Raw genomic sequence first — 24,617 nt, 5'->3', positions numbered from 1 at the left:
TAAAACATAAATTAAAATTTAATATTGCACAAAAACTTAAGTTTTTAAGGTGCTGAAGTTTTTTAGTTAATCTTTAAAAACTTCAGCAAGAAGAGCTGAAGTTTTCCTCCAACACTTGGTAAAAATAAAACATAAATTAAAATTACATATTGCACAAAAAACTTCAGCATAGGTGCTGATGTGTTTTAGTTAAACTTTAAAAACTTCAGTAAGAAGAGCTGAAGTTTTTCTCCTGCACTATGTATTTTATTATCATTTTTTGGAAAAACTTCATACCAAAAAATGCTTATGTTTTCAGGAATATGTAAAACATTTTTCGTATAATTTTTTGTATGCTGAAGTTTTTTTAGTTCATCTGCTAAAAATGCTTAATATTTTGTCCTACAATATGTAATTTTCAAATAAATTTTTGTTAATTGCTATATTATTTTCTAAGTTTAAAAAGAATTTTTAGTTCATGCTTGAAAACTCAGCAAAGGGAGCTGAAGTTTTTATCCTACTCCGTGTATTTTATTATGATTTTTTGGAAAAACTTCATACCAAAAAATGCTTAATTTTCGAATTAGTTTTTGTTAATTCCTGCTGAAGTTATTTAGTTCATTTCCTCTGTTATTTTTCGAGTTTGAATAGAATTAATATTAAAAAAAACTCACAAAAAACTTAAAACAAAAACTGAATATTTCATTAAACATTAAAAAAGATAAATTAAATTACATAAATAACAAAATAACATTATAATCTTTTAACTAAGAGGATTATAGAAAAAAAGAAAAACTAATTGTCCATATCATCATCATCATCACCGTCATCACTACCAGATGGACGAGCATCTTCATCACCAAGACTATCAAATTTCACCAGCATCTCAATCCTAACAAGCTTATTGTTGATTTTTTCCAACTCCCTGTCGTACTTGTCTATGAGGCCATCCAGTTTCAGCTCAAAAGCCTCTATAATGTCTTGCTTGATTTCGTCAACTATTTGCCTGATGACAACATCTATTTTTCTCCATTTTGTATTTTATGTCTGCTAAAATATATGTGTTTGAGTGAATAAACTTACAAGGTATAACGTGCTTATATAGGCGAAAAAACTTCTGCATAGTATATGAAAAGGCAAGAGGAATTTTAAACGTTGTCTAATGAAAAGCGTGCATGAATGTGATAGGAATGTAATTATTACACTAACACATACCCCCAACGCAATATAATTACTACTTTAATTGTGTTTGTTATGTTTACTCCTGTATACTATGCAAATACTGCTGAAACATGCTCAAGTTTGTTGAATTCATTTGCTAAAACTTCAGCCCAATGTGTTGAAGTTATTTAGTTCATTTCTAAAGCTTCAACACTTAATGAGCTGAAGTTTTTTCCCCTAGATTCATGAATCCTGTCATACAACTTTTTCAAAAAAACTTCAGTTGATGTGCTGAAGTTATTTAATTTATTTCTAAAAGCTTTAGCACTTAATAAACTTAAATTTTCTGTGCAGGATTCATTAATTATGTCATACATCTTTTTTCAAAAAACTTCAGCAGAAGATGCTCAAGTGATTTAGTTCATTTGTAAAATCTTCACCACAAACAACCTAAAATTCTTCTGTTCACTTTCCTAATACTTGCCACTAAACATGAATCTGCAGGATGAGTTCGATTTGCGTTGTTATAACTTTCAATGGGAGGTGGACTCCTGATTTTAAATACTTGGATCATGATACAAAACGTGTTCTACTTAATAAGCACATATCATTTAATACTTTCCTGAAGAAAATTAGTGAAGTTGCAAATATTGATTCAACCAGATATTCACTAAAAATATGGTTTGATATCAAACTAAATACAAGCAAAGGAATGTTTGTAACTTCAGATGAAGAACTCAATACATGTATATTTGCTTATAACTAATTCAGCCTACAAAAATTGCCATTTCGTCATCGAAAAAATACAACCTTCCTAATCTGAAGCATTCAAACAACCCCTTGCATACGTGATAGATTCAGAACCTTTTGCTGATTATCAACATGAAGTAAGACAACCAATAATGGAAGTAGACAACGAGCAACAACCTTCTAATATTACAGCTGCTTCAGAATATATAATGCTGCAACAATTACTTGCTCCTCCAATAAATTCATACCAGTTTGTCGATGACCAAGAAGAAGAAGGACAACTAATAATACAAATTGACAACCAACACACAATCCAACAAAATTTTTTGTTACCTTCTTCAATGATAAGCAACAACGAAGATGAAGTAAACATGGAACTTATATCGATAACATCAGATAGAATTAAAGAAATTGCTGAAACTTCTAGTGCTTCTCAAAAATCAAAAAAAAAAGTGAGGAGAAAGCTGAAAGAATCTCCACCATATAAAATACTTAGGCACGATACGTTGCCTGGGGAAGTAAGAGTCGGATCAATTTTTGAGAACAAACAAAAGATGACTAAATTTTTCTACAGTTTGGAGATAAACCAGAAAGTTGAATTCACTGCTGTTAGATCATGTTCAAAGACATACGAGCTGAAATGCATCGTGGACAAATATGGTTGGAATGTACGTGCTACCAGAATAAAAAATTCCACACTATTCAGGGTGATAAAATATGATAACAACCATGAATGTTCGGTTGATACAAGAAAATCAGATCAGAAGCATGCTACATCAAATTTTATAAGTGAACAAATTATAGAACATGTTCAAGACAAAAAGATAGAGGTTACACCAGCCTTTGTAGAAAACGAAATGAAAAAGAAATTTGGGATTGACATTGGTTATCACAAGGCATAGCGCGCTATTCAAAAAGTTGTTGCTTGCATAAAGGGAACACCTGAAGAGATACCCGATTCTTCCTTCATACCTACACATGATGGTGCACAAAAACCCAAGAACGTACATAAGCATAAAAATAGATGGGCATAATAGGTAAGCAAAACAATACTAACCATCAGCCTGAAGTTTCAAATGTTCCTATTTGAAAAACGTCACACCTTATGATTTGTTTTTTTATGTTTCACTGTACAGATTTACTTACATGTTCTTTGCTCCTGCGACATCAGTAGCTAGTTGGTCCTACTGTAGATCCGTTATTGCAGTAGATGCAATGTTTTTAAAGTCAAAATATTGTGGTATTCTATTTGTTGCTGTATCAAAGGATGCAAACAATCAAATCTTTCCTCTATGTTTTGGTGTAGCAGATTCAGAAAACAATGAGGCATACATTTGGTTCTTCGGGGAAATGAGAAAAGCAATTCAAGTCCGTCATGAACTGGTTTTCTTGTCAGATAGAAACCAATCGATCGCAAATGGGATTAGAAAAGTTTTTCCTGAAGCTCACCATGGTATCTGCCTCTATCACTTTGAGAAAAATTTAAAGCAAAGACATGCAAAAGCCACGGTAATAAATCTTTTTCAAAGTGTTGCAAGGTCATACAAACGTGAAGATTTTAATCAGTTAATGTCCCAACTCAAAAGTGTTGACAAGAAAACATATAATTACATAATGGAAGAGCCTCCAGAAAGATGGGCTCGATCATGGTTCCCACGACGACGTTATGATATGCTAACAACAAACAAATGAATTCTGTTTTACTAAAAGGGAGAGAAATGCCTATTTTAAGAATGTTAGATTTTATCCAAGAAAAGTTGGGAGAGTGATTTTACGAACGAAGAAAAAAAGCAAATGAAACTTTTCACAGAGTATCAATATGGGCAGAAGAAGAGATGACTAAGAAGATGGACTTGGCTTGCAAAATATTTGTGAGTTAACTTCAGCTTTTTATATCTATTGCAGTGATTTACTGCTTACATTTAAAAAACTTCATACTTTTTCTTTTTGAAGCAACAATACACTAATATAGTTTATCTTAATTTTTTATTCCTTGTTAGGTGTTCAACCTTGATTCAATATTGTATAGAATAAATAGTGAAGGAATTGAATTCATTGTGGACTTAAAGAAGAGAACTTGTGACTGCCTGGAATTCCAACTTGATGAATTGCCCTGTTCACATGCAATTGCTGCTATTAATAAGAGATATTTGCAGAAATCTGACTACTGCTCAAATTGGTATTCAAAGGAAATATGGTTGAAAACATATGAAGGACATGTGAATACCGTGGGAGATAAAAACTCATGGGATATACCACAAAATGTACAATCTGAGATCACAAAACCTCCCGATGTAGAGATTTTACAAGGAAGAAGACAAAAGAAGAGGCATATCCCTGCGACTGAATCAGTACCATTAAAATCTACCAAATGCAGTCGATGTAAACAAGTTGGGCATAATAGAACAACTTGCTTGTCTTCTCTAGCACCTCATCCATATTCCAAGAAACACACTGAAAAATACTCCAACCTTCAATAATCCTTGGTCTGAATTTAGACTTTCATTATTGTATGACATATTTGAAATGTGGTTTTTTTCATAGGAATAAGAAAAAGAAGCTCTTGGACTATTTTATATACTGCTAAAGTACAAATCACTCATTTTTGTTGCGCATGCTTATATGTTTGGTTGCATTTTAAAAAAAGTATGCAATGACTTCAGCGAGAAAAAACTTCAGGTTACAGTATGTGAAATACATATCCTTACCACACACACACACACACACACACATACGCGTACACCATACAAAAGAAACGCATGTACAAACAAAAGCTTCAGCATCTATCGGCTGAAGTTATAGATAATGAACTTAATAACTTCAACATATTCTCTAATGGATGTGCTGAAATAAACAAAAAACACAACATAAAAACATAAAAAGGGATTACAAAAACTAAACATAAAAACCAACTAATTGCATTAACTTCAGCAAATACCAACAATAACAAGGATAATGCAGCATAAACTAAGAAGAAAGAGGATGAGAATTACATTGATACAGAAAGAGATGGGGACAACACACCAAGTACAAACAATAACTTCAATATCTCTGGGCTGAAGTTATACAAAATGAACCTAATAACTTCAGCATATTCTCTAATGAATATGCTGAATTAAACAAAAAAACACAGCATTAAAACATAAAAAAGGATTACAAACACTAAGCATCATCACCACCACCATCATCATCATCATCATCAAAGTACTCCTCAATTTCTCTAAATATCTCATCATCATCAGTATCGGAGATAACTATAGGGTACTCAGGCAAAAGACCACAGAGTCCAACGAGATCATTCTTCAACTTGTTGAATTCATCACACAACTGACTTTGTTCAACGATTACTCTGTCCATAAGAGAAATATGAGTCTTCAGGTTGTTTTGCAGCTTGGAATAGTCGTCCCCGATGGGAAACTTAAAACTATCAAACTGCTGCACAACCTTGTCAAACGAGGTTGAATAACCTCCATAGCAACGTTCTGGGTTAAGCCTATTCTGTAATGATTAATTGGCAAAACATTGTGGTCTGATTCTCTCCCAATCAGCCTTTCTTCGATCCCACAAAAGCATAAGATTAGACATTGGTTTGTTATTGTACCACTCACACTTCAAAGTCTCCCACTTTTGCATAATTTCATCCATATTAGGCTTCCTACTTCCGCTTGCACCGGACATTTTTTCTTTAATAAAAGCTAAAACACTAAAGATGAATATAAATTTAAAGAAATATGATGGAAGTTTATGAATGACTATGAAATTTTCAAGTGAAGAGATTGTTAATATAGACAAAGAGTTCACCTAATCAATTTAATATCTATAAATGTAAAAGTAACTTTGTCACGACCCTAAACTCGCACCCGGTCGTGATGGCGCCTCTCGTGAAGACAAAGCTAACCAACTAGTCCCAATCCAATTTTTAAAATAGTTAAACATCTATAAATAGTCTAAGCATGAGTAAATAAGCCAAAGACTAAGCAAAAGATTTTATAATGTGCGGAATACAACCCAAACACAGCCCGACATCGGGGTGTCACAAGTCACGAGCATCTACTAAGGTCTAAAATACAACTAAGTTCTGAAATAGGCTAAATACAGTCCAAGGACATCAAGAGGGAGAAAAGTAGTGCTACGAACACCGACAGCTACCTTGCTAAACTCCGATGACTCTCCCTCCGATCAGCCAATACCCGCTACGGGGTTCAGAAATACCTGAATTAGCACACAAGGTACAGGAAATAAAGTAAGTACTCCAACTCAGTGAGTAATAATCATAACTAAAGTCTGAATGGTAAGAAATCACGAAAAGTGCATCAACATGTTGTATAGAAGCAGTACAAAAACAAGTAAGAAAGCAATGAAGCTGAAAAATCTCTTAAAATATCTTAGCCCAGTTTAAACTTCTTTGAAAATGACTTTTCAACAGTTATGCATATGAATGCCAAACAATTAGTGCAGATAAGCATAGAAAATCCGCCCCTCGGGCACAAATACACAATTAAACAGGTAATGACAGTCAAATAAGAAAGATAAGCACATAATGTTCGCCTCTCGGGCACAGTGTCAACAATCCGCCCCTCGGGCAATATCTCAGAACAGTACCAGCCCCTTGGGCACAATCACATGGAACAATACCAGCCCTTCGGGCTATCACATAGAACAATATCAGCCCCTCGGGCTATATCTCACATCACAATGGGTACCCGCACTCATTGGGAGTGTGCAGACTCCTGGAGGGGCCCCTTACGGCCCAAGCGCAATATCAAGCCACCTCGTGGCATCATAAACAGACTTTCGGCCTCATATCAATATCAACAAGCCACCTCGTGACATATATATCTCAGGCTCTCGGCCTCATAATCAAATCAGTGTATCTCCGCTGCGGCGTGCAACCTGACCCAAAAGTATCCTCACAACACAGGCCCTCGGCCTTACTCAGTCAAAAATTATATAAGCCACCAGGCAACAGTAAAACATGATGCTCAGCCCAAAATATGATTTAAAATATCATTTCAAGTGTTAAAACAGAGTAAACATGACTGAGTTTTGAAAACAATGGAAAATAACATGTCTGAGTTCAAGCACAAAATCAAAACAGTGAGGAAACATCAACAAAAATCCCAGAAGGGTTAAAATAGTTGGCACGAAGCCCAAATATGGCATTCAGCCCAAATAATGATGATAGCAAATAGATTTCAATCAAATACGCGGTAAAATCATCAATCGGGACAGACCAAGTCACAACCCCAATAGTGCACGACCCCAACAACTGAGATTCTACTATAATTCACAACATGAAATGGTCTGGTTGATCACCCGAAACTCACCCGAGGCCCTCGGGACCTCAATCAAACATGTCAACATACCCCATAACATTATTCAAACTTGTTCTAATCATTAAAACACCTCTAATAATATCAAATCACCCGAAACACCTCGGATTCAAGCCAAACTTTCTAAAAATCTTCCGAATTACGCTTTTGATAAAAGACCCAACCAAACCACGTCCGAATGATCTGAAATTTTGCACACACAACCCAATTGACACAACGGAACTACTACAACTTCCGAAATTCCATTTCGACCTCTATATCAAAATTTCATCTATCAACCGGAAAACGCCGACATCTCAATTTCTCCAATTCAAGCCTAAACCTTCCACGGACTTCCAAAATGCATTCCGATCATGCTCCTAGGTCCCAAATCACCTAACGGAGCTAACCGAATCATAAAAATTCCGATCCGAGATCATATAACAACAAGTCAAATCTTGGTCAAACCTTTAAAATTTCAAGTTTCAACTGAGAACCGTTCTTCCAAATTCATTCTGATTAACCTGAAAACCAAAATCAACGATTTACATAAGTCATAATACATCACACGGGGCAGGTCACTCCCGAGAACTGACGAGCAAAGTGCAAAAGCTCAAACTGACCGGTCGGGTCGTTACATCCTCCCCCAAATAAACATAAATTCATCCTCGAACGTGCCCAGAGTTGTTCCAAAAGCCAACCAATCGCTGAATAACCCTACCATGCATATACCCGGGGGTGATCCCACGTCACCCTATCTCATATAGGTCCGATAACACAATATAACTGAAATTTAACAATCCATCCTAGCCCATAAACCTTAGAACCACATTCCCACTACCGAAATCATCCACAAGATCAAAATCTCGCATCTATACTCTGAATAAGCCCGGACAAGCTGTAATAACCCATACATGCAACCTCGGGTGCAATTACAAGATATACCACATAACCCAAACACTGGTAGCGATAACTTCTAATCACAGCAACTGCACACAACAATCGAATACCGATAGAAAACCTCTTATCAATTAAAGTCTCATTCCAACACTTCCATATACTACCAATGAACACGCAGTAAACCATAACCATTTCTCAGACCAACTATTAATGAAGTCACTTCTCTTTTGGCAAGGACCATAGCAAATTTCTGAGACGAACCTCGATATTATCCTTCCAACACGCTGAAATCGAATCTGATTGTATTCATTAATGATCCCAACGATCTCATCTAATCCAACACACTACTCTGGTGACATGACACATCAATACAGGCCTAAGCCACAACTTGCGCAATACGCACACCCATAAGCAACAGTCCGAACATACTCAAATCATGAAAATGAGTCAAATGAAAGAGCTGTGCCTCAAGCTCACCGGTACCACCACAACGCAAGGCCGAGAACCCATCTCACATCATAGAAACAGAACACATGATTCTATCCCGCAAGGTCATACCTCCACATAACTTCGCAACAAAGCGTGATCCTATCCAAACACTGCTCCACATGAAACACCTCAAGTCACTCTTCTCGAGCTTGACGACCACGCGCAATTGATGCCTAGAACCAAAGTACATCATCATAACCATGGTAAAGCAGATACATAACACCACACACCCGAAAGGACATAACCAATACGCCACCCACCAAACAATATCCAATACTCTTCCCGCTCAAATTCCACTAAGAGGCCGCAATAACACCTCACCGCATGTACCGATAACCAACAAATCATAACACCTCACAACACATAAAGCTAACTCATAGATCTTCCCAGATTACTTATAAGCTCAATAATAATCGAATCAACACATCCTTCAACAATACGATTCGGAGCCAACCAAGCTGACTCAAGTTAGAACACGCATCCACATTGGCCTGCCAACGAACTCCTTATCAAGGAAACCCTAAAGTTGCTCCTTCAAATCCTTTAACTCTGCCGGTGCCATATGATACGGTGCCCGACATAAAATCAATACCGAAATTAACAACCCTTGCCCGACGACATGCCCAGCCACAAGAAACACATCCGAAAAGTCCCTCACCTCCGGAACTGAATCAATGGTAGGAGTCTCTACACTGACATCCATCACGAAAGCCCAAATAAGAAAGAAAATCCTTCCCAGCCGTCCGCTGGGTCTTCGAAATATAAAACCACTCTACTAGGACATAATCTGTCGAACCTTGCACTCAATTTGTGGCATTTCTGGCATAGCCAACAGCGCCGCCTTAGCGCAATAGTCCAGAATGACACAACACGGAGACAACCCGTCTGAACCTTATATCACATCCAAAATCTAACATACCAAGCAACAAAAGATCTGCTCGGGTCTCCAAACCCCGATAGTCACTAAACAGTGCCGATTCACGCGACCCACAGCCACAACATAGTCTGAATATGAGAACCCCCCGTCTCCAAATCCATATAGCACATGAATCACCATATCCGATCCTATTTTCGCCGTCCGAATATATACCACACCTCTAATATCCAATCATTCCACGAGAGATACTCTAAAATTCTTCTGTGCCACCAAGCAAACTCGAATATCAGCAGTCGATCTAACAAGAAAGTGCTGTAATACTACCGAAGTACCATCAACTTAATCACATTGCCTTTTTTGAAACATATACCCTCGTCAAATTACCCCAAATTAGCAATACCATTTCCTTAATCATCCGAAGACCCTTTCTCTAATTATCTGAAGCTCATTTCTCTAATTGTCTGAAACTGCCCGCTGCCTAAGAGCTTTATGACCTTCCTTTCTGAACTGAACCGTACCCTTACACACGCAATCTCAATCCTTCACAACATATCGCATATGCCATACCACCCTAGGGTAACGTGAGAACTTCATATCTCATTCCGAGCCACAAACAACTATGTACTCAACCAACCAAGAACTTTCCATTGAGCTCAATCTAGAAGAAAATCACTATACATCCCATGCTCCTCATGCCAGCAGAAAATATACATCTCTAGCCACTGTAGAATTCGACAAGAACTCTCTGACTCCCCTCTGCACAAACAAGTTCGTCAGGACTGAATCTTCCTAACTCAATCAACCTACATAGGCCACTAAAACCCAAGATCATTGTCGCGGAATACCCGTAGAAACTCATTACCTCGTAAACACCTAAGGAACTAATCATACCCCTACCATACCAGTCTGGCCTGCTACCAAGCTTTCCCATTTAGAGCTCCCTTCTAATTTACCTTCAACTTGATACTCCTTCTTGCTATAGCATCATAATTCCTCAACCCAGACTTACCACACGAGACCCAAGCATCAAAACCACACCGTCCTATGATCCATAAGTCGCTGAATACTTTCTAGATATTCCCAACAGCACCACATTCAAAATACTTTACTCTGAAGAGACTTCCTGCAAATCTAAATCTGTTACCTTTACCTTCCTAATCTTGACACATAGGATCCCACAATTGATATAGAAAATACCACAAGTCTTGACATCTTCCAATGAAAACTCAGTTTCTAGCCACATATACAACTTGAAGATACCCAATTGTTACATGTAAAATCTTGAACCCATTAGAACCATTCCTGAGAGTCATCCACTCTACTCAAACTACAATTAGCCTGATCAAACAAATCGAACAACTCGTGCCTCATTGGCACTCTAACACCGCAGAATGGGACATTATTCCATTACCACCAAGCAACTTCCTGCTCTATGCATCGAGCATCCTTTACCAACAACGACTCAAGACATTCTGTGATTCTCACACACCTGTGAAGCATCCTATAACCTTTGTTAAGAATTTTCCTTTACTCGAGCCATCGTCCCCCGTAGGCCATAACTGATCCACCTGAATGCTTCAAACTGGAATCGACATAACACTTAGCCGTGCAATCAACTAATCAATAGCAAACTCCCCCACTTGGCTCGAAGCCATAGAACAACACACACTCAATAACTCATAACGCTTATACTCTATTGATGCCATAATACCATAGTGAGATTAAACTTAAAATCCTTTGCAAGCTTGTGAAAATACAGATCATCTAGTACTCTAAATCTTCTGCAAATCTCGCATTCACTCTCACAACAGTCAAGCCCACTCTCTTAAGTGACCCAATTTAAATTACAACACATATCTTTCACTTGCAAATGAGATCTTCTAACAGACAGCATAAAGATCGCACAAACTTCCAAACACTCCGCAGGAGATAACCCACCTGCTTCGCCTCGAACTAACCTTTTCACATACCTTGCACCATCATAAACTTTACGCAGTCACTTATTCTTCCTGAGTCTGAACTCATACTGCAACATGAAATTTACTTCACTCCCAACTAGGAAACATGAGAAGATTCTTCACACGCCCATAACTCGGGGCTATACCTCGAATCAAGATGGAATTCAAGCACCTAATAGTTCTTCTATCCTCCAACAGACCATTCTCGTCGCTTCCAAATCATATGGATACATCTCGCAGTACCAACATACTCATCACATAGACATCCAGCCGTCACTTCCACTAATAGGGATGCTACCGAACATATAAGTTCAGAAACACTTGCTCACACAATCAGCACTTCGGTGCTCAAGCTATAGGCAAAGATCTGGCCTCAAGTCCTCTAGACTGGCCCAACATCAACTCATCACATCTCGCCCTGCGATTAGGGAATCTCAAGCCATCGATGCACATCTGATACTAAGCGCTCATGCACGCATACGAACGCGTGAAAGGAATTCAAATAGTTACATCTCAAGCTAGATCAGGGACGCACGATAAGAATTTAAGAATGTGAAGTTTTTCCTAAAGGTTCTGCAACCTCTCATGGATAAATATAGATGTCTCCGTACCGATCCGCGAGACTTTACTAAATCTGCTCATGACTCATGAGACCTATGTAACCTAGGCTCTGATACCAACTTCTCACGACCCTAAACCCGGACCCGGTCGTGATGGCACCTCTCGTGAAGACAAGGCCAACCAACTAGTCCCAATCCAATTTATAAAATAGTTAAACATCTATAAACAATCTAAGCATGAGTAAATAAGCCAAAGACTAAATAAAAGATTTTATAATGTGCGAAACATAGCCCAAACGCAGCTCGACATCGGGTTGTCACAAGTCACGAGCATCTACTAAGGTCTAAAATAAACTAAGTTCTGAAATAGGCTAAATACAGTCCAAGGACATCAAGAGAGAGAAAAGCTATGCTACAAACACTGGCAACTACCTCGCTAAACTCCGATGACTCTGCCTCCGATCAGCCAATACCTACTACCGGGTTCAGAAATACCTAAATCTGCACAAAAGTTGCAAGGAGTAAAGTGAGTACTCTAACTCAGTGAGTAATAATCATAACTAAAGTCTGAATGGTAAGAAATCACGAAAAGTGCATCAGCATGCTGTATAGAAGCAGTACAAAAACAAGTAAGAAAGTAATGAAGCTAAAAAATCTCTTAAAATCTCTTAGCTCAGTTTAAACTTCTTTGAAAATGACTTTTCAACAGTTACACAAATGAATGCCAAACAATTAGTGCACATAAGCACAGAAAATCCGCCGCTCGGGCGCAAATATATAATTAAACAGGTAATGGCATGCAATAAGAAAGATAAACACATAATGTTCGCCCCTGGGGCACAGTGTCAACAATCCGCCCCTCAGGCAATATCTCAGAACAGTACTAGCCCCTCGGGAAGAATCACATGGAACAATACCAGCCCCTCGGAATATCACATAGAACAATATCAGCCCCTCGGGCTATATCTCACATCACAATAGGTACCCGCGCTCATTGGGGGTGTACAGACTCCTAGAGGGGACCCTTAGGGCCCAAACGCAATATCAAGCCATCTCGTGGCATCATAAGCAGGCTCTCGGCCTCATATCAATATCAACAAGCCAGCTCGTTGCATACATATTTCAGGCCCTCGGCCTTATAATCAAATCAGTGTGTCTCCGCTGCGGCGTGCAATCCGACCCAAACGTATCCTCACAACACAGGCCCTCGGCCTTACTCTGTCAAAAATCACATAAGCCACTCGGGCAATAGTAAAACATGATGCTCAACCCAAAATATGATTTAAAATATCATTTCAAGTGTTAAAACAGAGTAAACATGGCTGTTTTGAAAACAGTGGAAAATAACATGACTAAGTTCAAGCATAAAATCAAAACAGTGAGGAAACATCAACAAAAATTCCCGAAGGGTTCAAATAGTTGACATTCAGCCCAAATATGGCATCCAACCCAAATAATAATGATATCAAATAGATTTCAGTCAAATACGCGGTAAAATTATCAATTGGGACGGACCAAGTCACAATCCCCAATAGTGCACGACCCCACACTCGTCATAAAGCGTGTGTCTCACTTTAATATAGCACTACGATGTGCAATCCGGGGTTTCAAACCTCAGAACATCATTTAGAATCATTACTCACCTCGATCCGGTCCAAACTCTAGCCCGTGATACCTTTCCCGCATGAATCGACCTCCGGACGCTCCAAATCTAGCCACGATTAGTACATAATCATTAAAATATGCAAAGGGGATAAAGCCCACTCGAAAATATCCAATTTACATCAAAATCTCGAAATTGCTCAAACCCGCCCCCCCGGGCCCACATCTCGGAATCCGATAAAAATCCCATCAATAGAATCCTCATTCACTCACGAGTCTACCCATATCAATTTCATCAAAATATGACCTCAATTGCCTATTCAAATCCCCAAAAGAAATCTCAACTTTTCTTCCATTTCCCCCCAATTTTCACTCTAATTTCTCAAATTAAATGATGAAATTCAAGACCAAATCACGGAATTAAACCAAATGTGAGTGAAAAATTCTTACCCCAATAGCTCCACTGAAAATCTCTTCAAATTCCACCTTCCCCCAAGCAATTCAATGGTTTTTATGAAATTGGACTTAAACCCTCGATTTTAAAACATAAACTGTCTGCCCAGATTTTCCTTCATCGCGAACGCCGCACTTCCCTCACGTTCGCGAAGCACACTGCTTCATAGACCAGGTTTTTCTTCTATGCGAACGCGAGACCCATCTTGCGAACGCGATGCCCATCTCGCGAATGTGATGCCCAACTGTCTCCAAGCTTCGCGATAACGACACTTACTACGCGAACGCGTAGAACAAATGCACTGGAGACTCAGCTATCCTATGCGAACGCGACTTGCACCTCGCGAACGTGATGATCAAAATATCAAAATATAGCGAACACGACAGAGAAAACATGAACGCAAATACCATCGACCTCACACCTTCGCGATCGCGGAACATGCTTCGCAAACGCAAAGGTCAAAAACCCGCAACACCAACAACTGAGATTCTGCAATATTTCACAACATGAAATGGTCCGGTTGACCACCTGAAACTCACCTAAGGCCCTCGAGACCTCAACCAAATATGCCAACATACCCCATAACATTGTTAAAACTTGTTCTAATCATCAAAACACCTCCAATAACATCAAATCACCCGAAACACCTCGGATTCAAGCCAAACTTTCTAAAAATCTTCCGAATTACGCTTTTGATAAAAAATCCAACCAAACCACATCCGAATGACCTGAAATTTTGCACACACATCCCAAATGACACAATGGAACTATTGCAATTTCTGGAATTCTATTCCGACCTCTATATCAAAATTTCACCTATCAACCGGGAAACCTCGAAATCTCAATTTCGCCAATTCAAGCCTAAACCTTCCATGGATTTCCAAAATGTATTCCGATCACGCTCCTAGGTCCCAAATCACCTAACGAAGCTAACCGAATCATAAAAAGTCCGATCTGAGATCATATACCAACAAGTCAAATCTTGGTCAAACCTTTAAAATTTCAAGCTTCAATTGAGAACTATTCTTCCATATTCATTCGGATTACCTTGAAAGCCAAAACCAACGATTTACATAAGGTATAATACATCACACGGGGCAGGTAACGCCCGAGAATTGATGAGCAAAGTGCAAAAGCTCAAAATGACTGGCCGGGTCTTTACAAACTTTTTAGGTATTTTTACTGTTTTACGTTCAGAGAAATTGAATGAAACAAGATAAGTAGGTGGTAAAACAAGTATGTGGTAAATGCAAAAAAGATGTAACTTCAACCCTAATAAGCGCACAATTTTTCTATAGTAAAAAAGTAACTTCAGTCTGAAAAGTAACTTTTTGGATCATTTACTATATGGTCAAACAAATTTAAATGAAAGATGAAGTACAAAAAATAGCTAGTAAATGCAAAAAAGATAAATATCAAGTTAAAAAAATATCAAAACATGCTGAAGTTTTTGTCATAAGCTTTTTTAAAATTTTTAGTCCAATGTGCCGAAGTTATTTAGTTTATTTATAAAAACTTCAGCACATCATAAACTGAAGTTTTTCGTCGTGGATTCAACAGTTTTGTCGTAAAGCTTTTTCAAAAACTTCAGCCCAATATACTGAAGTTATTTAGTTCATTTCTAAAAACTTCAGCACCTGATAAGCTGAAGTTTTTGTCCCGGATTCAATAGTTTTTGTCGTAAAGCTTTTTCAAAAACTTCAGCCCAATGTGTTGAAGTTATTTAGTACATTTCTAAAAACTTCAGCACCTTATAAGCTGAAGTTTTTGTCCTAGATTCAATAGTTTTTCTCGTAAAGCTTTTCAAATAACTTACGCAGAAACTGTTGAAGTTATTTAGTGTATTTCTAAAAGCTTCAGCACTTGATAAGCTGAAGTTTTTATCCCGGACTCGATAGTTTTTGTCGTAAAGCATTTTCAAAAAACTCTAGCAGTTTCTGCTGAAGTTATTTAGTGTATTTCTAAGTCGACACTTTTGTTATGACTTTTAACCAAAACTTCAGCTTAAAAAGCAGAAGTTATTTACTTAAAATATACTTAAAATTCATGAAAAAAGACACAAACATATTTGAATCAATCCAAGTCAACTAAAAAATTAATTAATGCGAATAGAACAAAAATTTAAAAGACATCACATAATTCACACAAAATAATGTATATTCACAAAATCCAATTTTATTTTCACTTACATCTTTGACAAAAAAGAAAAAATTAGTTCTTTGTTTACAAGTTATTCTCTATTCAAAAAATTCACAGATTGTCTTCATATTCTCCATAGTCATGTCCTAGTTGCTCTTCTTGGATTTCTCAACCACATTCCATGAGTCCAAAGATTTGCAACCAATTCTCTGTTGAATACCAATGCATGCCTTTGGTTATAGAACTCTAAAATTCGCTTCCAACTGAACTTTACGACTATGAATTTTTAGGAACTCCCGTCTTCTTTCATAACAACTTTACTACTATGATTTCATGCTTACAAATGAGACCTAGAAACTAGCAAATCTCAGCGTCAAACTTAAGAGATATGCCCATGCTGAAGGGCTCCTGGCATAATAACTTTGCACCATATACACATCAACCTTCACTATATCTTCAACTGATTCACAGTGGCAATACAAGCCCCTTACTTTACCACCTTGTACGGATCTCTGAATTACATTTGCCATATTTTTGCACTTCCCACATATGTGCATTTGGAAGGAGTCACTAAGTGTGAAAAAACGTTCATGCAAATTCGCTACAGCACCATGATCTATAAGACAGTCACGCTCCATTTCACCAAATTTAATTCCACCAAATTTAATTCCACCAAAGCATTTTCTGTCAGACACAGGTTGACGAAGTTTACTACTATGATTTTTTTAGCAACTCCCATCTTCTTTCATAAGAAAAACAAGGAAATATTGGCAAAGACATGCTTAATGGTGTGCAGTTGGAAATTCGGGGGAAGCAAAAATAATGAAGGATAAGTCCAAAATACTTCATATGTGATGGAGAGTGGCCACATCAAAAACTCGAGCTCCAGGAAATTTGCTCTTTTTCCTAAAAGTTAGATTTATTGTGATGACCCGACTAGTTATCTCATGAGTTACCGCTCTGTTTCCCCCATTTCTGCTTCTTATTGCTTTGTATAATGGTTCTATATGTGATCGGGTTGATTGGTTAGGTTTCAAAAAGGAATTGGTAAGGTTTGAGACACTTAGTCTCTTTTGATGAAGCTTAAGTTGGAAAAGTCAACCAGTGTTGACTTATATGTTAGATGGCTCAGATATGAGTTCTGATGGTTCGGTTAGCTTCAGGAGGGTGATTTGGGACTTAGGAGCATGATCAGAATGAGTTTTGGAGGTCCGGAGTAGATTTAGGCTTGAATTGGCGAAATTGGATTTTTGGCAATTTCCGGTTGGTAGGTGAGATTTTGATATAGGGGTCGGAATAGAATTCCGAGAGTTGAAGTAGTTCTGTTGTGTCATTTGGGATGCGTGTGCAAAATTTTAGGTCATTCGGACGTGGTTTGGTTGGGTTTTTGATCAAAAGCGAAATTCGAAAGATTTTGGAAACTTAGGCTTGAATCCGATGTGATTTGGTTGATTTGATATTGTTTGAGGTATTTTGAAGATTGATACAAGTTTGAATAAGGTTTTTGGATATGTTAGTGCCTTTGGTTGAGGTCCCGGGGGCCTCGGGTGAGTTTCGGGTGGTCAATCGGGCCATTCCATGAAGTTTGGAGCTGTAGAAAATTGCAGGTCAGTGCTGCAGAAAAATGATCTTCTCATTCGCGAAGGGTCAGTTGAGGAAGCTGGGAATTTAGCCTTTACATTCGCGAGGAAGGCTCTGCGTTTGCAAAGGGCTGGGCAACTGTGCATCGCGTTCGCGGGGGTGTTGTCGCGTTCGCGTAGAATAAATGGGCAGCTGAGCTTTAGGGGAATTTAATTCATCGCGTTCACGATAGGGGGAACACGATCACAAAAGTCTGTATGAGTAAAGCATCGCATTCGCGATAGGGTGGTTGCGATCGTGAAAGAGGACGCGAGGCTTTGACCGCATTCGCGAAGAAGGATTTCAGGCCTGGGCAGAAGGTTTAAATAGTCGCCGTGTCCGCAAATTTGGGGTTTATTTCTTCCATTGTTGGTCGTTTTTGAAGGGTATTGAAGAGGGATTCAAGGGAATCACTTGGAGGTAAGAATTTTGGACTTAAAACTCGATTCTATTGTGAAATCTACCTAATAAATCATGGAATCTAAGCCAAAAATTGAGGAATTAAGGCTTGAGATTAAGAGACTTTAAAATAAGAATTTGAGGGGTCATTTGGACTCCGATTTCAGTATTCTTGGTATGCATGGACTCGTGGGGAGATAAGGAATCTATTGATGTAAGAATTATTGAATCCCGAGACATGGGCTCGGGGGTCGAGTTTTGGTAATATCCAGATGTGTTGGGTTATTTTCACGAATTATGCTATTAACTACTTAAACCTAAGTTTATTTGATCATGTTTAGCATATTTCTTAATGTTTAACCGTTAAATAGTGAAACAGGTAGTGTCGGCTAGCCTTGTCTTCACGAGAGGCGCCATCACGACCGGGTCTGGGTTTAGGATCGTGACAAGTTGGTATCAGAGTCTAGGTTACATAGGTCTAATGAGTCATGAGCAGGTTTAGTAGAGTCTCGCGGATCGGTACAGAGACGTCTGTATTTATCCTCGAGAGGCTGTAGAACCTTTAGGAAAAACTTTGTATTCTTGAAATTCTTGTCGTGCGAATTTGTTGATCCGAGTGTAAACTTCTGTTATTCAATTCTCTCACAGATGGTGAAGACACGCGCTACCGGTCAGGATGGACGACCACCAGTACCACCAGCTGTGGCCACCAGCGGTCGTGGACGCGGTCGTGGTCGCGGTAGGGGCAGAGTAGCTAGGGCAGCACCTGCAGATCCACCAGCAGCCCCAGTTCAGGATCGGGTCCCAATTGTAGACACTCTAGCAGCACCAGCTCAGGCACCAACTCTGCCCATTGTGATTCCGGGTCTTCAGGAGGCCTTGGCTCAGATCTTATCAGTTTGCACTGGCCTAGTTCAGGCGATTTCAGCCACTATAGCCGCAACTACTTCTCAGGCCGGGGGAGGCAATCAGACTCCCGCCATTCGCACACCTGAGCAGGTCGTACAGGTACTTCAGATGCCGGGGGCACATTCAACCCAGCTAGTTGCAGCTGCTCAGGACTATGTAGTTTCTGTTATGCCGGAGGATGAGCAGCATAGATTGGAGAGGTTTGGTAGACTGCAACCTCCTATCTTCAATGATGCAGAGGGCGAGGATGCCCATGGTTTCTTAGATAAGTGACAGAGGATGCTTTGTACAATGGGTATTCTAGAGACCAGCGGGGTCGCTTTCACTACTTATCAGTTTTCTAGAGCCGCCTTCACTTGGTGGGAGTTTTTTGAGAGGCGTAGGCCTATTGGTGCATCACCCCTTACTTGACAGCAGTTCTCCGTTCTCTTTCTGGAGAAGTAAGTGTCGCATTCCCACATAGAGGTGCTACGTAGGGAGTTTGAGTGGTTGCGTCAAGGAAAGATGATTGTGACACAGTATGAGATGAGGTTCTCCGATTTGGCTCGTCATGCTATTTGGTTAGTTCTGACAGATAGAGAGAGGATTATGAGGTTCGTTGATCGCCTTACTTATCAGCTTCGTATTCTCATGACCAGGGAGAGGGTGATTGGTACTACCTTTGAGGAGGTTGTGGATATTTCCTGTGAGATTGAGTCTGTTTGTCGCCAGGAGTGAGAGGAGAGGGAGGCCAAGAGGCCTCGAGGATCTGGTAGCTATAATGGTGCTCCTTCGAGAGGTCAGTTTCAGCACAGTAGAGGCCATCCCGTTAGGAATGCTCAGCCAGCTCGCCTAGGTTATCGTGGGGCATCATCGGGTCATGGTTCTCACAGTTCTCATCAGGGCCAGTCATCACTTAGTGCCCTTCCAGCTCAGAGTTCGTCTCGTGCTCCAACAGTTCAGGGCTCTTCTCCGCCGAGTGCATCTGCTAGTCACTCTGGTGCGAGAGGTTCCCTTCATTCCCCTTCTCCAGCACCTGGGAGTTGTTATGAGTGTGGAGAGATGGGTCATATGCGGAGGCAGTGCCCTCGTCGTCTTGCGAGTTCATCTCAGCAGAGGGATCAATCATCGACTTCAGTGCCAGTTACTTCATCATCACCTACCCAACCAACTAGGGGTGGAGGTCAGTCAGCTAGGGGTTGCCCTAGAGGGGGAGGTCGATCAGGTGACGGTCAGGCCCTTTTCTATGCACTTCAAGGTAGACCAGATGTTATTGCTTCAGATGCTGTTATCACAGGTATTGTCTCAGTCTTCCACAGAGATGCCTCTATGTTATTTGATCCTGGTTCCACCTTTTCATATGTGTCATCATACTTTGCTCGTTATTTGGGTACGCCCCATGAGTTTCTTGCTTCACCTATTCATGTATCTACCCCGGTGGGCGATACTATTATTGTAGACCGTGTGTACCGGTTGTGTGTGGTGACTATTGGGGGTCTGTAGACCCGTATGGATCTTTTATTATTGCGTATGGTGGATTTCAATATCATTTTGGGCATGGATTGGTTATCTCCGTGTCGTGCTATTATGGACTGCCATGCTAAGACAATTACATTGGCTATACCGGGTGTGCGACGGATTAAGTGGCGAGGTGTGACTGATTATGTTCCCAGTAGAGTGATTTCATTCTTGAAAGCCTAGTGTATGGTTGGGAAGGGTTGTCTTTCGTATCTAGCCTTTGTGAGGGAAGTCGATGCTGAGACTCCCAGTATTGATTCTGTTCCAGTTGTGAGGATTTTCCCGATGTGTTTCCTGTAGACCTGCCAGGCATGCCACCTGATAGGGATATTGATTTTGGTATTGACCTGGTGATGGGCACTCAGTCCATTTCTATTCCGCCGAATCGTATGGCACCAGTGGAGTTGAAAGAATTAAAGGAGTAGCTTCAGGAATCCTTGATAAAGGGTTCATTCGGCCTAGTGTGTCATCTTGGGGTGCGCCGGTTCTATTTGTGAAGAAGAAGGATGGCACTATGAGGATGTGCATTGATTATAGGCAATTGAACAAGGTAACAATTAAGAACAAGTATCTTTTGCCTCACATTGATGATTTATTCGACCAACTTCAGGGAGCGAGAGTGTTCTCCAAGATTGATCTTCGGTTCAAGTTATCACCAGTCGAAGATCAGGGACTCTGATATTCTCAAGAAAGCTTTCAGGACCCGATATGGTTATTATGAGTTCTTGGTGATGTCTTTTGGGCTGACCAATGCCCCAACATCGTTTATGCATTTGATGAATAGTGTGTTCCGGTGTTATCTCGACTCGTTTGTCATAGTCTTCATTGATGATATTCTGGTGTATTCACGTAGTCAGGAGGAGCACGCGGAGCATTTGAGAGTTGTGTTGCAGAGATTGAGGGAGGAGAAACTTTATGCAAAATTCTCCAAGTGTAAGTTTTGGCTCAGTTTAGTGGCTTTTTTGGGGCACGTGGTGTTCGTCGAGGGTATTTAGGTTGATCCGAAGAAGATAGAGGCGATTTAGAGTTGGCCTAGACCGTCCTCAGCCACAGAGATTCGCAGATTTCTTGGTTTGGCGGGTTATTATCGTCGTTTTGTTCGGGGATTCTCATCTATTGCATCGCCCTTGACCAAGTTGACTAAGAAGGGTGCTTCATTTGTATGGTTAGACGAGTGTGAGGAGAGCTTTCAGAAGCTCAAGACAGCTTTGACCACAGCTCTAGTGTTAGTTTTGCCATCAGCTTCAGGTTCATATACCGTGTATTGTGATGCTTTGAGAGTTGGTATTGGTTGTGTATTGATGCAGGAGGGTAGTGTTATTATGCTTCTCGTCAGTTGAAGCCCCATGAGAAGAACTACCCCATTCATGATTTGGAGTTGGCTGCCATAGTTCACGCATTGAAGATTTGGAGACATTACTTGTACGGTGTGTCTTATGAGGTGTTCACTAATCATCGTAGCCTCCAGCACCTTTTCAAGCAGAAGGATCTTAATTTGAGGCAGCGGAGATGGTTAGAGTTGCTAAAGGATTATGATATCACTATATTGTACCATCCGGGGTAGGCCAATGTGTTGGCTGATGCTTTGAGGCGAAAGGTGGTGAGTATGGGAAGTTTGGCATATATTCCAATTGGGGAGAGACCTCTTGTAGTTGATGTTCAGGCCTTGTCCAATCGGTTCGTGAGGTTAGACATTTCGGAGCCCAGTCAGGTATTGGCTTGTGTGGTTTCTCGGTCTTTCTTATATGATCGCATCAGAGAGCGCTATTATGATGATCCGCGTTTGCTTGTCCTTAAGGACAGAGTTCAGCACGATGATGCCAGAGATGTGACCATAGGTGATGATGGGGTGTTGAGGATGCATGGCCTGATTTGTGTACCCAATGTGGATGGGCTTCGGTAGTTGATTCTGGAGGAGGCTCATAGCTCACTGTATTCCATTTATTCGGGTACCACGAAGATGTATCGGGATTTAAGGTAGCACTATTGGTGGAGGAGAATGAAGAAAGACATTGTGGGATTTGTAGCTCGGTATCTCAATTATCAGCAGGTGAAATATGAGCATTAGAGACCGGGTGGCTTGCTTCAGCAGATGGATATTCCCGAGTGGAAGTGGAAGAAGATCACTATGGACTTTGTTGTTGGACTTCCACGGACCTTGAGGAAGTTCAATGCTATTTGGGTGATTGTGGATCGACTGACCAAGTCCGCGCACTTTATTCCCGTGTGTACTACCTATTCTTCAGAGCGGTTAGCAGAGATCTATATCCGGGAGATTTTTCGTTTGCATGGTGTCCCAGTTTCCATCATTTTAGATAGGGACACTCAGTTTACTTCGCATTTTGGAGGTCAGTGCAGCGAGAGTTGGGTACTCAAGTTGAGTTGAGCACAACTTTTCAACCTTAGACGGACGAGCAGTCCGAGCGCACTATTCAGATATTGGAGGGCATGTTGCATGCTTGTGTCATTGATTTCGGAGGGTCATAGGATCAGTTTCTACCGCTTGCAGAGTTTGCTTATAACAACAACTACCAATCGAGTATTCAGATGGCTCCATATGAGGCTTTGTATGGGAGGCGGTGTAGATCTCCAGTTGGTTGGTTCGAGTTGGGTGAGGCTAGGCTATTGGGGACAGACTTGGTGCAAATGCTTTGGAAAAGGTGAAGGTGATTTAGGAGAGGCTTCGTACAACGCAGTCGAGGCAAAAGAGTTATGCTGACAAGAAGGTTCGAGATGTGTCCTACATGGTTAGTGAAAAGGTTCTGTTGAAGGTTTCGCCTATGAAGGGTGTTATGAGATTTGGGAAGAAAGGAAAATTGAGTCCGCGGTTCATTGGGCCTTTTGAGTTGCTTCAGAGGATTGGTGAGGTGGCTTATGAGCTTGCCTTGCCACCCAGCTTGTCGAGTGTGCATCCGGTATTTCATGTTTCTATGCTCCGGAAGTATATTGGGATCAGCATCATGTTTTGGATTTCAGCACAATTCAACTAGATGATGATTTGACTTATGATGTGGAGCCGTAGATATTTTGGGTCGTTAGGTTCGAAAGTTGAGGTCAAAGGATATAGCTTCAGTGAAAGTGCAGTGGAGAGGTCGGCCCGTGGAGGAGGCTACCTGGGAGACTGAGCAGGAGATGCGGAGCAGATATCCCCACCTGTTTGAGGCTTCAGGTATGTTTCTTGACTCGTTTGAGTGCGAACGTTTGTTTATGTTGGGGAAGATGTGATGACCTGGCCTTCGTCTCATGAGTTACTGCTCCGTTTTCCCCATTTCTGCTTCTTATTGCTTTGTATAATGGTTCTATATGTGATCGGGTTAATTGGTTAGGGTCCGGAAAGGAATTGGTAAGGTTTGAGACACTTAGTCTCTTTTGATGAAGCTTAAGTTGGAAAAGTCAACCAGATGTTAACTTATATGTTAGAGGGATCAGATGTGAGTTCCGATGGTTCGGTTAGCTTCGGAAGGGTGATTTGGTACTTTGGAGCATGATCAGAATGAGTTTTGGAGGTCCGGAGTAGATTTAGACTTGAATTGGCGAAATTAGATTTTTGGTGATTTCCGATTGGTAGGTGAGATTTTGATATAGGGGTCGGAATGGAATTCTGAGAGTTGCAGTAGTTCCGTTATGTTATTTGGGATGTGTGTGCAAAATTTCAGGTCATTCGGACGTGGTTTGGTTGGGTTTTTTATCAAAAGTGGAATTCGAAAGATTTTGGAAACTTAGGCTTGAATCCGATGTGTTTTGGTTGATTTGATGTTGTTTGAGCTGTTTTGAAGATTGATACAAGTTTGAATAAGGTTTTTGGGATGTGTTAGTGCCTTTGGTTGTGGTCCCGGGGGCCTCAGTGAGTTTCAGGTGGTCAATCGGGCCATTCCATGAAGTTTGGAGCTGCAGAAAATTGCAGGTCAGTGCTGCAGAAAAATGACCTTCGCGTTTGTGAGAGGGTCCTCACGTTCGCGAAGGGTCAGTTGAGGAAGCTGGGAATTTAGCCTTTGCATTCCCGAGGAAAGC

The 24,617-nt window shown here is 40.2% G+C and overlaps 2 protein-coding genes across 2 annotated transcripts; both read left to right on the top strand.

Annotated features, from left to right (window-relative positions):
- The first annotated feature begins 2,871 nt into the window (after window positions 1-2,871).
- Window positions 2,872-4,370, top strand: LOC138890277 (uncharacterized). The gene is made up of 3 exons (XM_070173649.1): window positions 2,872-2,927; window positions 3,027-3,399; window positions 3,891-4,370. Exons 1-3 carry the CDS (start codon window positions 2,872-2,874, stop codon window positions 4,368-4,370), a joined length of 909 nt encoding a protein of 302 aa, XP_070029750.1.
- A 14,847-nt stretch (window positions 4,371-19,217) lies between these two features.
- Window positions 19,218-21,242, top strand: LOC138890276 (uncharacterized). Its single transcript, XM_070173648.1, has 3 exons — window positions 19,218-19,365; window positions 20,047-20,385; window positions 21,217-21,242. The coding sequence occupies exons 1-3, from the start codon at window positions 19,218-19,220 to the stop codon at window positions 21,240-21,242; spliced, it is 513 nt and encodes a 170-aa protein (XP_070029749.1).
- Window positions 21,243-24,617: the final 3,375 nt, after the last annotated feature.

Source organism: Nicotiana sylvestris, chromosome 4, assembly GCF_000393655.2.
Source record: "Nicotiana sylvestris chromosome 4, ASM39365v2, whole genome shotgun sequence".
Classification (NCBI taxonomy): domain Eukaryota; kingdom Viridiplantae; phylum Streptophyta; class Magnoliopsida; order Solanales; family Solanaceae; genus Nicotiana; species Nicotiana sylvestris.
This window is presented reverse-complemented; position numbering and strand designations above follow the sequence as displayed.